This window comes from Salmo salar, chromosome ssa24, assembly GCF_905237065.1.
Source record: "Salmo salar chromosome ssa24, Ssal_v3.1, whole genome shotgun sequence".
Lineage (NCBI taxonomy): Eukaryota > Metazoa > Chordata > Actinopteri > Salmoniformes > Salmonidae > Salmo > Salmo salar.
Window position 1 is genome coordinate 10,945,401 of NC_059465.1, and position 17,833 is coordinate 10,963,233.

Consider the following 17,833-nt stretch of genomic DNA (forward strand, 5'->3'; position numbering starts at 1 on the left):
TCAATAGGAATAACACAAATTTTGTCTCCAATTGTGTACAGACACTCACTATAAAAAAAGTATTAACATTCCACACAACAAAGAAATTGAGTATTTAAATTGTAGTAAATTTGACCAAATTTCCCAATTTACAAACTATAACACATTATACTTAGAAATATTATTTACGTATACATATTCAAAAATGTATCAAAAAGTTGACCGGAGGGCACTACTCAGAAATTATTTCAAAACCCACTCTCCCACTCTTTGCCCTGTGTCCACTCCGGATGTACACCACACACCCTCTCCTGCGCCCTCTCATAATTTTTGTTCTGCTTTCAAATTATGAGTTACAACTCGGTCCACACCCCTGGTGCCACACTCTTGGCTCTCCATTTCCTGCCACTTTATCCATCACAAAGCCAATGTGCAATTTGCATTTTGAATGCCTTCAGGGACAAGTGCCTGCGGTTTCTGGGAAGGGGTCTTTGCAGGGTCCCCACACAATGTAAGCATTAATAATAGCAGTTTTGAGCATCCCTCAACACATACTTCCACCATTTTCCTGCCTGTCCATCCAACATTCTAGTAGCTCCTGAGCTGGTTGAAGTTTTATTTTTTTATTTCACCTTTTATTTAACCAGGTTGGCCAGTTGAGAACAAGTTCTCATTTACAACTGCGACATGGCCAAGATGAAGCAAAGCAGTGCGACAAAAACATCACAGTTACACATGGGATAAACAAATGTACAGTCAATAACACAATAGAAAAATCTATATACAGTGTGTGCAAATGTAGTAAGATTAGGGAGGTAAGGCAATAAATAGGCCATAGTGACGAAATAATTACAATTTAGCAATTAAACACTGGAGTGATAGATGTGCAGAAGATGAATGTGCGTATCATCAAGAGATACTGGGGTGCAAAGGAGCAAAAAAAACAATATGGGGGATGAGGTAGTTGGGTGGGCTATTTACAAGTGCAATGATCGGTAAGCTGCTCTGACAGCTGATGCTTAAAGTTAGAGAGGGAGATATGACTCCAGCTTTAGTGAATTTTCTTATTTTTTGCAATTCGTTCCAGTCATTGGCAGCAGAGAACTGGAAGGAAAGGTGGCCAATGGAGGAGTTGGCTTTGGGGATGACCAGTGAAATATACCTGCTGGAGCGTGTGCTACGGGTGGTGCTGCTATGTTGACCAGTGGGGGCTTTACCTAGCAAAGACTTATAGATGACCTGGAGCCAGTGGGTTTGGCGATGAATATGAAGCGAGGGCCAGCCAACCAGAGCATACAGGTCACAGTGGTGGGTAGTAAATGGGGAAAAACGGATGGCACTGTGATGGACTACATGCAATTTGCTGAGTAGAGTGTTGGAGGCTATTTTGTAAATTACATTGCTGAAGTCAAGGATTGGTAGGATAGTCAGTTTTACGAGGGTATGTTTAGCAGCTTGAGTGAAGAATGCTTTGTTGCGAAATAAGAAGCCGATTCTAGATTTAATTTTGGATTGGAGATGTTTAATGTGAGTCTGGAAGGAGAGTTTACAGTCTAACCAGACACCTAGGTATTTGTAGTTGTCCACATATTCTAAGTCAGAACCGTCCAGAGTAGTGATGCTGAACGGGCGGACAGGTGCAGGCAGCGATCAGTTGAAGAGCATGCATTTAGTTTTGCATGCATTGAAGAGCAGTTGGAGGCCACTGAAGGAGTGTTGTATGGCATTGAAGCTCATCTGGAGGTTTGTTAACACTGTCCACAGAAGGACCAGAAGTGGAGGTCGACCGATTTTTAATTAGGGCCGATTTCAAGTTTTCATAACAATCGGCATTGTTGGATGCCGATAATGGCAGATTACATTGCATTCCACGAGGAATCTGCGTGGCAGGCTGACCACCTGTTACGCGAGTGCAGCAAGGAGCCACGGTAAGTTGCTAGCTAGCATTAATTAAACTTAAATATCAATCGTCACATAATCACTAGTTAACTACACATGGTTGATGATATTACTAGTTTAACTAGCTTGTCCTGCGTTGCATATAATCAATGCTGTGCCTGTTAATTTATCCTACTTCGCCAAACGTGGGATGACTTAACAAAAGCGCATTCGCGAAAAAAGCACAATCGTTGCACGAATGTACCCAACCATCAACATCAATGCCTTTCTTAAAATCAGTACACAGAAGTATATTTTTAAACCTGCGTATTTAGTTAAAAGAAATTCATGTTAGCAGGCAATATTAACTAGGGAAATTGTCACTTCATTGCACGCAGAGTCAGGGTATATGCAACAGTTTGGCCCGCTTGGCTCGTTGTGAACTGATTTGCCAGAATTTTACATAATTATGACATAACATTGAATGTTGTGCAATGTAACAGCAATATTTAGACTTGGTTGTCACCTATTCGCTAAAACACGGAACAGTTCTGTATTTCACTGAAAGAATAAACGTTTTGTTTTTGAAATGATCGTTTCCGGATTTGACCATATTAATGACCTAAGGCTCGTATTTCTGTTTATTATATTATAATTAAGTCTATGATTTGATATTTCATAGAGCAGTCTGACTGAGCGGTGGTAGGCAGCAGCAGGCTCGTAAGCATTCATTCCAGCTTTACTACGTTTGCCAGCAGCTCTTAGCAATGCTTGAAGCACAGAGCTGTTTGACTTCACGCCGATCAACTCCTGAGATTAGGCTGGCAATACTATAGTGCCTATTAAACATCCAATAGTCAAAGGTATATGAAATACAAATGGTATAGAGAGAAATAGTCGACGTGTCATAATTCCTAGAACTACAACCTAAAACTTCTTAACTGGGAATATTGAAGAACTGGGAATATTGAACCACCAGCTTTCATATGTTCTGAGCAAGGAACTTAAACGTTGCTTTTTTACATGGCACATATTGCACTTTTACTTTCTTCTCCAACACTGCGTTTTTGCATTATTTAAACCAAATTGAACGTTTCATTATTTATTTGAGACTAAATAGATTTTATTTATGTATTAAGTTAAAGTAAAAGTGTTCATTGTTCATTCAGTATTGTTGTAATTGTCATTATTACAAATATATATAAAAAGCGTCCGATTAATCGGTATCGGCTTTTTTGGTCCTCAAATAATCGGTATCGGCGCTGAAAAATCATAATTGGTCGCCCTCTAGCCAGAAGTATACAGAATGGTGTCGTCTGCGTAGAGGTGGATCAGAGAATCACCAGCAGCAAGAGCGACATCATTGATGTATACAGAGAAAAGTGTCGGCCCGAGAATTGAACCATGTGGCACACCCATAGACTGCCAGAGGTCCGGACAACAGGCCCTTCGATTTGACACACTGAACTCTGTCTGAGAAGTAGTTGGTGAACCAGGCGAGGCAGTCGTTTGAGAAACCAAGGCTGTTGAGTCTGCCGATAAGAATGCAGTGATTGACAGTCGAAAGCCTTGGCCAGATGGGCGAAGACGGCTGCACAGTATTGTCTTTTATCGATGGCGGTTATTGTTTAGGACCTTGAGCGTGGCTGAGGTGCACCCATGACCAGCTCGGAAACCAGATTGCATAGCGGAGAAGGTACAATGGGATTTAAATGGTCGGTGTTCTGTTTGAAGACTTTAGAAAGGTAGGGTAGGATAGATATAGGTCTGTAACCTTGGGTCTAGAGTTTCTCCCCCTTTTGAAGAAGGGGATGACTGCGGCAGCTTTCCTATCTTTAGGGATCTCAGACGATACGAAAGAGGTTGAACAGGCTAGTAATAGGGGTTGCAACAATTGTGGTGGCTAATTTTAGAAAGAGAGGGTCCAGATTGTCTAGCCCAGCTTATTTGTAGGCATCCAGATTTTGCAGCTCTTTCAGATCGTCAGCTATCTGGATTTGGGTGAAGGAGAAAAGGGGGGAGCCTTGGGCAAGTTGCTGTGAGGGGTGCAGGGCTGTTGACCGGGGTAGGGGTAGCCAGGTGGAAAGCATAGCCAGCCGTAGAAAAATGCTTATTTGAAATTCTCGATTATCTTATAGATTTATCGGTGGTGACAGTGTTTCCTAGCCTCAGTGCAGTGGGCAGCTGAGAGGTGTTCTTATTCTACGTGGAATTCCTGGTCAACCCGGCCCATTTTTTTAATTGTAATCCAGGACCAGCTCTGGATCACACGAGTACATTCTGCCCATGTTTTGATACTGGTTTTAGGGTATCATTCCCTGAGCTGTTAGGACATAGAAAGTACACATCTCGTTTGTCCCTACAGTAGCACGCTTTAAGATTATCTGCACACCGTTTTAGACTGACCTGTATGGAGCTTGCCTTCATTATGGCCTTGGGTAAATTCTTTCTATTGGGCCTCACTGTGCCACAAAAGTATGTCGACATGAAGAAGATATCTCACCAGAGGTATGGCTGGAAAGTTGTCATCAGCATAGACATGGTGTTGTGATGAGAGAGCTCCTCATGCGCTCCATGACAACTCTGCAGGCTAAGCCAAGTTCAATTGCTTGATCCCCCCGACCTATGTACACACTGAAAGCTAGGCAGTAGCCAGTCAAGGAGTCAGAGACACAATATTTTACCCCCCACTTTACTGTTTTTTTGGGGGGGCCTATGCTGCTTCCACAGTAGTCTACTGTCAAGTTGTATCATAGCTTTATCCACTGAGAGGGCTTGCCATAGGTGAAGTAGTTTGGGTAAATTCTCTTGCAGTATTTTGATAATAGTCCTGACTTTGTCTGCCACTCCTCCCCCTTCACTCTTCTTTCTCCTCCCCCTTCACTCTTCTTTCTCCTCCCTCTCCCTCCATTCCCTTCTTTCTCCTCCCTCTCCCTCCATCATTCCCCTCTCCCTCCATCATTCCCCTCTCCCTCCATCATTCCCCTCTCCCTCCATCATTCCCCTCTCCCTCCATCATTCCCCTCTCCCTCCATCATTCCCCTCTCCCTCCATCATTCCCCTCTCCCTCCATCATTCCCCTCTCCCTCCATCATTCCCCTCTCCCTCCATCATTCCCCTCTTGATCCTCACTCTATCCCTCCAATCATCTCCAACTCCTCCTCCCTGCCTTCTGGTGCTGAGCCATGACTCTCCCAACCACTTCCCTCACTCCTGTCATTGACCTAGAGTAACGGGGGGGGGAATATATCTCTCTCTCTGTCCCTCTCAGACTTGTCTTGCTCTCCCTCTTTTTTTTCCTCAACTATACACATACTTTCTTCCTAATAATCAACTGTTAGGGGTTTCCATAATATTTTGTGGTACAGTTACACGCCTCCCATCTCACAGTAAACAGTATCATCATGATGTCATACAGCACTTTCAGTCAATCAATTAAAATGATTTCATGAAAACCTTAGTGTCCAGATTTTCTCAGTTCATGGCGTGCATACAGTACCAGTCAAAAGTTTGGACACACCTACTCATTCAAAGGTTTGTCTTTATTTTGACTCTTTTATACATTGTAGAATAATAGTGAAGACATCAAAAATATGAAATAACACATTATGGAATCATGTAGTAACCAAAAAAGTGTTAAACAAATCAAAATATATTTCAGATTCTTCAAAGTAGCCACCCTTTGCCTTGATGACAGCTTTGCAAACTCTTGGCATTCTCTCAACCAGCTTCACCTGGAATGCTTTTCCAATAGTCTTGAAGGAGTTCCCACATATGCTGAGCACTTGTTGGCTGCTTTTCCTTCACTCTGTGATCCAACTCATCCCAAACCCTCTCAATTGGGTTGAGAGCGGGTGATTGTGGAGGCCAGGTCATCTGATGCAGCTCTCCATCACCTTCTTGGTCAAATAGTCCTTATACATCCTGGAGGTGTGTTGGGTCATTGTCCTGTTGAAAAACAAATGATGGTCCCACTAAGCATACACACTTAATATGCTCATGGATGACCAGCGGGGTTAGATTATAACCATAAAGGCTATATAGGGTAGAGGTCGACCGATTAATCGGAATGGCCGATTAATTATGGCCGTTTTCATAACAATTGGAAATTGGTATTTTTGGACGCCGATTTGTCCGATTTTTTTTTTTTTTTATTTTTAATATTTTTGTAACTGAATTTATTTTTTTACAAAATTGGGATTTTTTTTTTTTTTTTTTAATTGGACCTTTTATTTAACTAGGCAAGTCAGTTAAGAACACATTCTTATTTTCAATGACCACCTAGGAACGGTGGGTTAACTGCCTTGTTCAGGGGCAGAACGACAGATTTTTACCTTGTCAGCTCAGGGATTCAATCTTGCAACCTTACGGTTAACTAGTCCAATGCTCTAACCACCTGCTTTACATTGCACTCCACGAGGTTACGCGAATGCAGTAAGAAGCTAAGGTAAGTTGCTAGCTAGCATTAAACTTATCTTGTAAAAAACAATCAATCATAATCACTAGTTAACTACACATGGTTGATGATATTACTAGTTTATCTAGCCTGTCCTGCGTTGCATATAATCGCTTAGGTACACGTTGTTCCAACCATAAACATCAATGCCTTTCTTAAAATCAATACACAAGTATATTTTTAAACCTGCATATTTAGCTAAAAGAAATCCAGGTTAGCAGGCAATATTAACCAGGTGAAATTGTGTCATTTTGCGTTCATTGCACGCAAAGTCAGTGTATATGCAACAGTTTGGGTCGCCTGGCTCGTTGCGAACTAATTTGCCAGAATTTTACGTAATTATGACATAACATTGAAGATTGTGCAATATAACAGGAATAACGTTTTGTTTTCGATGATAGTTTCCGGATTCGACCATATTAATTACCTAAGGCTCGTATTTCTGTGTGTTATGTTATAATTAAGTCTATGATTTGATAGAGCAGTCTGACTGAGCGACGGTAGGCAGCAGCAGGCTCGTAAGCATTCATTGAAAATAGCACTTTCGTGCGTTTTGCCAGCAGCACTTTGCAATGCTTCAAGCATTGCGCTGTTTATGACTTCAAGTCTGTCAACTCCCGAGATTAGGCTGGTGTAACCGATGTGAAATGGCTCGCTAGTTAGCCGGGTGCCCGCTAATAGCGTTTCAAACGTCACTCGCTCTGAGACTTGGAGTAGTTGTTTCCCCTTCCTCTACTTGGGTAACGCTGCTTCGAGGGTGGCTGTTGTCGATGTGTTCCTGGTTCGAGCCCAGGTAGGAGCGAGGAGAGGGACGGAAGCTATACTGTTACACTGGCAATACTAAAGTGCCTATAACAACATCCAATAGTCAAAGGTATATGAAATACAAATCGTATAGAGAGAAATAGTCCTATAATTCCTATAATATCTACAACCTAAAACTTCTTACCTGGGAATATTGAAGACTCATGTTAAAAGGAACCACCAGCTTTCATATGTTCTCATGTTCTGAGCAAGGAACTTAAATGTTAGCTTTCTTACATGGCACATATTGCACTTTTACTTTCTTCTCCAACACTTTGTTTTTGCATTATTTAAACCAAATTGAACATGTTTCATTATTTATTTGAGGTTAAATTGATTTTATTGATGTATTATATTAAGTTAAAATAAGTGTTCATTCAGTATTGTTGTAATTGTCATTATTACAAAAATAAAATAAAAAATCGTCCGATTAATCGGTATCGGGGTTTTTGGCCCTCCAATAATCGTTATCGGCGTTGAAAAATCATAATCGGTCGACCTCTAATATAGGGTACTCGCACTTCAAGACCCATGGTCAGATTACTTTTCATAGATGGTAAGAAGTCAAAGTATGTGGCAGAACTGTTTACAGATTCAATTAGTTACAAAGCTGGGACAGTTTCCAAATGAATAGCATCGGTAGAAACGGGACAAAACAAGCAACTTGTTAGCTGTCTATGCAAACAAATATCACTGCAAATCGATATCATATGAGCTCCACTGTGCGGGCTTCTACCCTAACCCGACAGCTAAGGTGTGAAATTTTAGGATAACAGTGAATATCTGTACCTAGCAAACATGAAAAACCATAACCTAAGCCTAACAGATAAACAACATTACTCTGATCTCCATTTTGGCAGCTAGTTAGCTGGTTGTCTGCATGGCTAGCTAGTGAAAGTGACAGCTGAAGTTGACACTCCGCAAGTCAGGCCAAATTTACCACCAAACAACTGTTCTGACCAGACAGATTAGCTAGCTAGCAAGCTATAGCAAGCAGCTTGGGCTGTTTTCCATATGAATTACATCGGTAGAAACAAGATTGAACAACCAACTAGTTAGCTGACTATATACAGCTAAACACAAACTATTTCCATGAGACCGAGAGCAATCATTCGAGCTCCACCGCTGACGTGCTCACCTGTACCAACCAAGTAATCATGACAGGATTTGCGTGCCTGTGTGTCTGCGTGTGTAGGTTTGAGAAGATGATCAGTGGGATGTACATGGGGGAGCTGGTGCGTCTGATCCTGGTAAAGATGGCCAAGGAGGGCCTGGTGTTCATGGGTCACACCACTCCTGACCTCCTCACCACAGGACACTTCCAGACCAGCTTCGTCTCCGCCATCGAAAACGACAAGTCAGTAGTATGAGTGGTCAATATATGTGTGAGACTGTGGGCCTATTTAATCAAAGTATAAAATAATAGATGACATGGCTCTTTCTTTGACTCCGTCTTGTATCTTGATATAACTTGGTTGATGATCATCAATATGATGCTGCTGCTAATGATGATGATCATGAATATGATGCTGATGATGATGAATATGATGATAGTGTGAGGATGCTGCTGATGATAATGATGAGCAAGTACCAAACCTAATGTTATACTTTTTAAACCAGTATGTAACTGAGGTGGTGCTCTCTTTCTGACAGAGACCAGCAGGGTCTGGTGAGTGCGGAGAAGGTGCTGAGGGGGCTGGGCCTGGACCCCTCTGGGGAGGACTGCGTGGCCACTCAGAGGGTGTGTCAGGTGGTGTCGACGCGGGCCGCCCACCTGTGTGCTGCCACGCTAGTCTCTGTTTTGAGACAGATCAGAGACAACAAGGCTGCGGAGAAGCTGAGGACAACCATAGGAGTGGACGGCTCTGTCTACAAGAACCACCCACAGTGAGTGGAGCAGTCTTTGTGCGTCGCGTGTGTTTTAGCCCAAGTGTGTGTGTGAGCTTTGAGATGTTGTACTCTGGGGTTATCTCTAACAAGAGTGGGGATCAATGACATTGTTATTGTGGCTCCCGCCAATTCAGGATAGAACAGATTAAGGGTTGTACTTGAAATGGCACGTATTTTACTAGATACTCAGGCAATCTACATCTTCTCTGTGACACCACTGTGGGTTACTACTCACTGAAGTATAGAAGAAGTGCTCTTACTTCTATGGCATTAGAATGAACTAAACTAGACTGCACTGTGTAATTACAGTGGAACTGACCCTCCTCTCAAATGCCAGTCCAGAATTTGGTTGGCTTTCAGTTCATCCTGTTCTACAGATGTTGGATTTTAATTTGATCGCGCTGTTGTTTCAGGAAATTTCCTGCAGCAAACTTTTAGTGTATTTGTTTAAAAAGGCTTAGTAATTTCCACTTGACTTTACAAAAATGTATCCATCCCAACAAAAATGTATATTAATTATAATTCCCACACTAATTCAGATTTCCTGTCTCTGCAGGATTTTCCTGCTGTGAGAAACTGGTCAAATTTAAGATTCTACGCCATGTAAAATAAGACCTTCAAATCAAGTGCCATCATTTCCTCTATCCCTTGTGGACACTGTAGATCTTATGCAGCGCTAGGCTCAAATACACTACTACTCCAGTGCTTTCACCACATCAAAAATTAAATGCAATTGCACAATATCACATTTCTTCAAATGTATTCAGACTCAATTTGACACTCAATCTACAACTCTGCGTTTCACACCAGAGCCATGACTCACTGAAGTATAGGAATTTTCCTAGAATAAACTATTGTTACTTTACTTTCATTAATCTGACTGTTATTTATCTAATCAACTAACGATGTTTAATTGTTACCGATTTAAAAAATAAAATAAAAAAATGTATCATGCAAAAATTAACTCATTAGGAATTGGGACACCACGAGAGCGGTTTATTTGTATTTTTTTTAGTTAACTTTAACCATCTCCCAAATTAAACTCTAAAGGTCTTTACCTATTATATCCATAAACGGTAAACTCATTGATCATGACATCATATCGTCATTCTGAACAGTCGTAACCTCCATCTGCAAAACCCCATCCTTATGATTCAGTACTACACATTGGTTGAATTATTTGTTTACTAGCTAACTAAATGATAACACAGGATAAACATACACACTTAATACATTAGAAACAGGTCCCTAGCAGACTGACACAATATTGCGGCTTGTTATGAGAGACCGAGAGAATACTTTGGTACATTTAGAAACTACTCTCACAGTAGTCATATACTTTTCTCACGAACTGTCGCCTGTTTGGACTAAGACCTCATTCATTTATTTCTCTACCATAAGCCACCTCTAACGTCGTTTTAGGAAAATGTGGCACTATGTCCAACCGGCTTCACAATCACAGACCATGTGTATGGCGTCGTGTGGGCGAGCAGTTTGCTGATGTCAATGTTGTGAACAGAGTGCCCCATGGTGGTGAGGGATTATGGTATGTGCAGGCATAAACTACAGACAGTGAACACGATTGCATTTCATCGATGGCAATTTGAATGCACAGACATACAGTGAAGAAATCCTGAGGCCTATTGTGTGGCTTTTAAAAATAAATAAATGAAGGTGTCTATGGCCAACAGCTGCATATCTGTATTACCAGTCATGTGAAATCCATAGATTAGGACCTAATGAATTGATTTCATTAGAACTGACTGATTTCTCATATGAACTGTAACTCCAGTAAAGTCTTTGAAATTGTTGCTTTTTTATATTTTTATTTAGTATAAATTATACTGGATGAGGGGAATTACAATGGAAATCACCCTTAAATCTCAAGTGCCAATTAAATTTACAGGACCAAGTAAGGAATGGTTTATACACATGTATTCACTAAGAAACATGAACAAATTATATTTAATTTACCAACAGCTAATTAAACCTTTACATTTTTTTATAAGCTTAAAAGTAAAGTCGTGCCTCTCCTCGCCCAGGTTTGCGCGGCGGCTACACAAGATGGTGCGGCGGCTGGTGCCGGACTGCGATGTGCGTTTCCTGCGCTCAGAGGACGGCAGCGGGAAGGGGGCGGCCATGGTGACGGCGGTGGCATACCGGCTGGCTACCCAACATGCCGAGCGGCAGCGTATCCTGGACGCCCTGCGTCTGAGCCGGGAGCAGCTGTTGGAGGTGAAGAGGAGGATGGGAGAGGAGATTAACAGAGGCCTGGCCAAGGAGAGTCATGACCAAGCCACCGTCAAGATGCTGCCCACCTACGTCCGCTCCACCCCCGACGGCACAGGTATAGGTTCAGCATAGGAATGGGTGGTATCTACGGAAGAATCTCAATTTCAGTTCCTCATGTTCTCTCGGCTCATTCTCAAAAAACATTGGATTAGAAGGTCAGAGGGGAGGGAGATGGGAGGAGTGTGTCTGGGAGGAGATGGAGCCGTACGATGTTAATTGAAGGGTACCTGTCACGAGAATTTTCAATCCCAATAATGATAATTAAACAATTTAATCTTTGACCAATTTCCCGAGGTTTGTAAGACCCTGGGTTCAATAATAATTGGGCAAAGTCTCAGATTTTGTAAAATGTTCGTTGTAAAAATTCACGAGAGCTCTAAACTAAAAAATGAGGACCCAGTACCTTTTATAATACACACTCACATTATCTTTAGGCTACTCCCTGCTCAAACGGCCAGTATTTTTCCACTAACCACATTATAGAGAAAGAACCATCAATCTTGTCACATTCTTCAAGGCTTTCACTTCCCCTCCCCCTCTTGGTTTGTAAACCTCAAATGGTTTTCAATTATCTGTTTTTCAACTTCTCTGCTTACACCCCTACTAAAGAATATAATACCCTAGTATTAACATTCTAACAGATCTACACACATCCTCATTTTAACACTATTATACAATTTCAGAGTGGAACACTTTAGCCATTATCTTAAAACATAGACTAATTTGTATCAGTACCCCCCAATGGGCCTTACATTTTAGAATTTTAGAAAGCCTTTGATTGAACATCCTGGAAAATAGACAAGATGTCCTTGGAAGGACTATAGCAGGAGACTGAGGAGTAGGATGTAACCTTAAGCCGTTACATGTAGTTAAGAATTTACCAAATCAATACACCAATTCCACCTGTACCTAGGATGTGTGGGTGGGTGGGTGGGTGGTCAGCCAGCAATTAGAGGGTTACCGGTTGGAAATTCAGGGCTGACAAAGTCCGCCAGGATGTGAATACCTACTGCTGTTCTTAAACAAGGCACATGACCCCCAAGCTGCTAAAGGTAAACAATTAAATAAAAAATATGTTAAGTTAAATGTAGGAGTGTTTTCGCGCTTGCTTAGCTACCTTCCCTATTGTCTGACTCATTGAACTTATCAGAGCACGGTGACTTCTTGGCCCTTGACCTCGGTGGGACCAACTTCCGAGTTCTGCTGGTTCGCGTGCGGGGCGGGAAGAGACGCAGCGTGGAGATGCACAACAAGATCTATGCCATACCCCAGGAGGCTATGCAGGGCACTGGAGAGGAGGTAATCCGGAAATGTCCGTCTCAATGTCTGTTACGTCACAGTCCCAGTCCACTGCATTGGTCATTTGACACATCTCTCTCGGTCTGTTCTCTGTCAGCTGTTTGACCACATAGTGCACTGCATCGCTGACTTCCTGGAGTACATGGGTATGAAAGGAGCTTCCTTGCCCCTCGGCTTCACCTTCTCCTTCCCCTGCCATCAGAACAAACTGGACGAGGTAACAAAGCAAACTCGCACACGCAAAACTCGTTTTAAACATCGTTTTTGGATGGCTTGAACCACTGAACCTCTCTAAGACAAAACGTTAAACACTTGAGAACAGTCAATGTGCTCTGTCTGCACCTGTTCATTCAAATGGCAACGCTTGGAAGGACAAGTGCTGACAGGAGTGGACGAAGTGCATCACATGGTCTATTCACACATTCTATAGGCGTCTGTAGTAGAGGTCAACCGATTATGGTTTTCCAACTCCGATACCGATTTATTGGCGGACCGAAAAAAAGCCGATGCCCATTTAATCGGCTGATTTTAATATATATATATATTTGTAAAAATGACAATTACAACACTGAACACTTATTTTAACATAATGCATTAATCTATTTAGTCTCAAATAAATAATGAAACATACTCAATTTGGTTTAAATAATGCAAAAACACAGTGTTGGCGAAGAAAGTAAAAGTGCAATATGTGCCATGTAAAAAAAAATGAACGTTTAAGTTCCTTGCTCAGAACATATGAAAGCTGGTGGTTCAATATTCCCAGTTCTTCAATATTCCCAGTTAAGAAGTTTTAGGTTGTAGTTATAGGAATTATGACACGTCGACTATTTCTCTCTATACCATTTGTATTTCATATACCTTTGACTATTGGATGTTTAATAGGCACTATAGTATTGCCAGCCTAATCTCAGGAGTTGATAGGCTTGAAGTCATAAACAGCTCTGTGCTTCAAGCATTGCTAAGAGCTGCTGGCAAACGTAGTAAAGTTTGTATGAATGCTTACGAGCCTGCTGCTGCCTACCACCGCTCAGTGAGACTGCTCTATGAAATATCAAATCATAGACTTAATTATAATATAATAAACAGAAATACGAGCCTTAGGTCATTAATATGGTCAAATCCGGAAACGATCATTTCGAAAACAAAACGTTTATTCTTTCAGTGAAATACAGAACTGTTCCGTGTTTTAGCGAATAGGTGACAACCCTAAGTCTAAATATTGCTGTTACATTGCACAACCTTCAATGTTATGTCATAATTATGTAAAATTCTGGCAAATTAGTTCTCAACGAGCCAGGCGGCCCAAACTATTGCATATACCCTGACTCTGCGTGCAATGAACGCAAGAGAAGTGACACAATTTCCCTAGTTAATATTGTCTGCCAACATGAATTTCTTTTAACTAAATATGCAGGTTTAAAAAAAATATATACTTCTGTGTATTGATTTTAAGAAAGGCATTGATGTTTATGGTTAGGTACATTCGTGCAACGATTGTGCTTTTTTCGCGAATGCGCTTTTGTTAAATCATCCCTTGTTTGGTGAAGTAGGCTGTGATTCGATGATAAATTAACAGGCACCGCATCGATTATATGCAATGCAGGACAAGCTAGTTAACTACACATGGTTGATGATATTACTAAGTTAACTCGTGATTGTGACGATTGATGCTAGCTAGCAACTTAACTGGGCTCTTTGCTGCACTCGAGTAACAGGTGGTCAGCCTGCCACGCAGTTTCCGCGTGGAATGCAATGTAATCAGCGTCCAAAAATGCCGATTTACCGATTGTTATGAGAACTTGAAATCGGCCATGCCAATTAATCGGTCGCCCTGTAGCCTGCGATCCTGACATAGTATAGACTAACCAACACTCTGCTCAGGGCCAGGTAAAGATGCCCATCCCCCGCCCTCCTAATGTGATGTCCATTCCTCCTCCTCCTCAGGGTATCTTGCTAAAGTGGACCAAAGGTTTCAAAGCTACCGGCTGCGAGGGAGAGGATGTTGTGTCTCTACTGAAGGATGCTATCCACCGCAGAGAGGTTAGAGGTCACACCCACCCACTGGGCTTAGTCACAATCCTACACTGCCCAGAATCAAAACGCTGTTACACATTACAGTACCTGTAGGATCTCAAATCCATTTTAAATTGCATATGATACCATGAAAGTACACCAAACGTAACTTTTTTGGAATTTGATATTATAGTATACCAATCTGAAATCCTTCGGTTATGAGAAGGGTTCCATGTTAGTGATCCATAAGTCCTTGTGTTGATGTTTTTGTAGGAGTTTGACCTGGACGTGGTTGCCGTGGTGAATGACACTGTGGGCACCATGATGACCTGTGGCTACGAAGACCCACTGTGTGAGGTGGGCCTCATCGTAGGTGAGTCTCCAATAGCCTACTGTATGTTCCTTCTGGATCACAAGCACAGTCTGTAAGAAATCAATAACTGCCTTCCTTTGAGTGTCTGTCTCTCTCTCTTTCACACACACACACACACACACACACACACACACACACACACACACACACACACACATTTCCCCTCTCTCCAGGTACTGGCACCAATGCCTGCTACATGGAGGAAATGCAGAATGTGGAGCTGGTGGAGGGGGACGAGGGGAGGATGTGTGTTAACATGGAGTGGGGGGCCTTTGGGGACCACGGGGAGCTGGACGACTTCAGCACAGAATTCGACAGAGCCGTGGACGACTGTGCCACCAACCCTGGCAAACAGAGGTAGCCTATTACTGTTTTATAATGGTGTTGAAAGAAAAAGAAGGAGCACACCTTTAGTTGGGGTGCTGATTTACGGAGGCTGAATTAAACAAATTAAATCTCCTTCCTGTGGATTTATTGGACTGTTTGTTAAAGTTGATTTATGCGTCTTTGGAGGCTGGGATTAGGTTTGCAAAGGGAGGGTATATTAAAGGAATCTTTCTAAATTTACCAGTAAACTACCAGAATTTGTGTAATCTATCACAAAACATCTAGTGGCCATTTTGGGTACTTCAGATTATCACAGGTGTCTGTAATTATCTCTGGCCCTCTGTGGCTTTATCAATATGAAATATATTAAATTAGATTATTTTAAAATAAAAAGTGACTGCTGTAAAAAAAAGAAATCGAAATATTAACCAACTTAGTGAATACCATTGGTGTTTAATATGAGGGTTTTAGCATGAAATATCCTTCATTTATTGAACTTATTTTGCTATGTCAATGTATTTGTTAATGTTTTGAAGTTAAACAGGTAGCAGTTGTGATTAAAGTAAATAGTTGGGAGTTGCGGTGTTAATAGAAAATAATGACATTGTTTTTCGATTTATTTTTTAAATTTATTATGCTATTTTCTCAACATGGGCTATCGACTAGGCGGCGATAATAAATGAATAATACACTGAAAAAGTATTAATGCAACATTTAAAGTGTTGGTCCCATGTTTCATGAGCTGAAATTAAAGATCCCAGAAATGTTCCATACACACGCAAAGCTTATTACTCTCAAATTCTGTGCACAAATTTGTTTACATCCCTTTTAGTGAGCATTTCTCCTTTGCTAAGATAATCCATCCACCTGACAGGTGTCATATCAAGAAGCTGATTAAACAGCATGATCATTACTCAGGTGTACGACTCTCTAAAATGTGCAGTTTTTTCACAACAACAGTTTTGAAGGAGCGCGCAATTGGCATGCTGACTGCAGAAATGTCCACCAGAGCTCTTGACAGAGAATTTAATGTTAATTTCTGTACCATAAGCAGACTTCAAAGTCGTTTTAGTGAATTTGGCAGTACGTCCAACTGGCCTCAGAACCGCAGACCACTTGTATGGCGTCGTGTGGGTGAGCGGTTTGCTGATATCAACGTTGTGAACAGAGTGCCCCATAGTGGCAAGGGGTTATGGTATGGGCAGGCATAAGCTACGGACAGCGAACATCATTGCATTTTATCTTTGGCAATTTGAATGCACAGACACTGTGACAAGATCCTGAGACCCATTGTAGTGCCATTCATCCGTCGCCATCACCTCATGTTTCAGCATGATAATTCATGGCCCCGTGTCGCATGGATCTGTACACAATTCCTGGAAGCTGAAAATGTCTGTTCGATGGCCTGCATACTCACCAAACATGTCACCCATTGAACTTGTTTGGGATGCTCTGGATCGAAGTGTAGTACAGCGTGTTCGAGTTCCTGCCAATATCCAGAAACTTCACACAGCTATTGAGGAGTGAGACAACATTTCACAGACCACAATCAACAGCCTGCTGAACAATGCGAAGGATATGCGTCGCGCTGCATGAGGCAATGGTGATCACATCAGATACAGACTGGTTTTCTGATCCACGCCACTACTTAAAAAAAAGGTATCTGTATTCCCAGTCATGTGAAATCCATAGATTAGGGCCTACTGAATTTATTTCATTTGACTCATTTTCTTATATGAACTGTAACTCAGTAAAATCTTTGAAATTGTTGCGTTATACATTTTTGTTCAGTGTGTATGTACAGTGCATTCGGAAAGTATTCAGATTTTTGCAAATCTATTAAAAATATCACATTTACATAAGTATTCAGACCCTTTACTCAGTACTTTGTTGAAGAACCTTCGGCAGCGATTACAGCCTTAAGTCTTCTTGGGTATGAAGCTATAAGCTTGGCACATCTGTATTTGTGGAGTTTCTTCCATTCTCTGCAGATCCTCTCAAGCTCTGTCAGGTTGGATGGGGAGTGTCGCTGCACAGCTATTTTCAGGTCTCTCCAGAGATGTTAGATCGGGTTCAAGTCTGGGCTCTGGCTGGGCCACTCAAGGACATTAAGAGACTTGTCCTGAAGCCACTCCTGAATTGTCTTGGCAGTTTGCTTACGGTCGTTGTCCTGTTGAAAGGTGAACCTTCACCCCAGTCTGAGCGCTCTTGAGCAGGTTTTCATTAAGGATCTCTGTACTTTACTCCGTTCATCTTTCCCCCGATCCTTACTAGTCTCCCAGTCCTTGCCATGGGAAAACATCCCCACAGCATGGTGCTGCCACCACCATGCTTCACCGTAGGGATGGTGCCAGGTTTCCTCCAGACATAACGCTAGGCATTCAGGCCAAAGAGTTCAATCTTGGTTTCATCAGATCAGAGAATCTTGTTTCTCATGGTCAGTCCTTTTAGGTGCCTTTTGGCAAACTCCAAGCGGTCTGTCATGTGCCTTTCACTGAGGAGTTGCTTCCGTCTGGCCA

General features: G+C 41.8%; 1 protein-coding gene across 1 annotated transcript in view; it reads left to right on the plus strand.

Annotated features, from left to right (window-relative positions):
* Positions 1-17,833, plus strand: part of hk2 (hexokinase 2) — a 79,011-nt gene that overhangs the window by 51,113 nt on the left and 10,065 nt on the right. The window contains exons 8-15 of the mRNA XM_014170942.2: positions 8,313-8,474; positions 8,771-9,004; positions 11,050-11,354; positions 12,450-12,598; positions 12,696-12,815; positions 14,546-14,641; positions 14,888-14,987; positions 15,161-15,344. Coding sequence (XP_014026417.1) covers positions 8,313-8,474; positions 8,771-9,004; positions 11,050-11,354; positions 12,450-12,598; positions 12,696-12,815; positions 14,546-14,641; positions 14,888-14,987; positions 15,161-15,344 — 1,350 coding nt within the window. The remainder of the gene's footprint in view (positions 1-8,312; positions 8,475-8,770; positions 9,005-11,049; positions 11,355-12,449; positions 12,599-12,695; positions 12,816-14,545; positions 14,642-14,887; positions 14,988-15,160; positions 15,345-17,833) is intronic.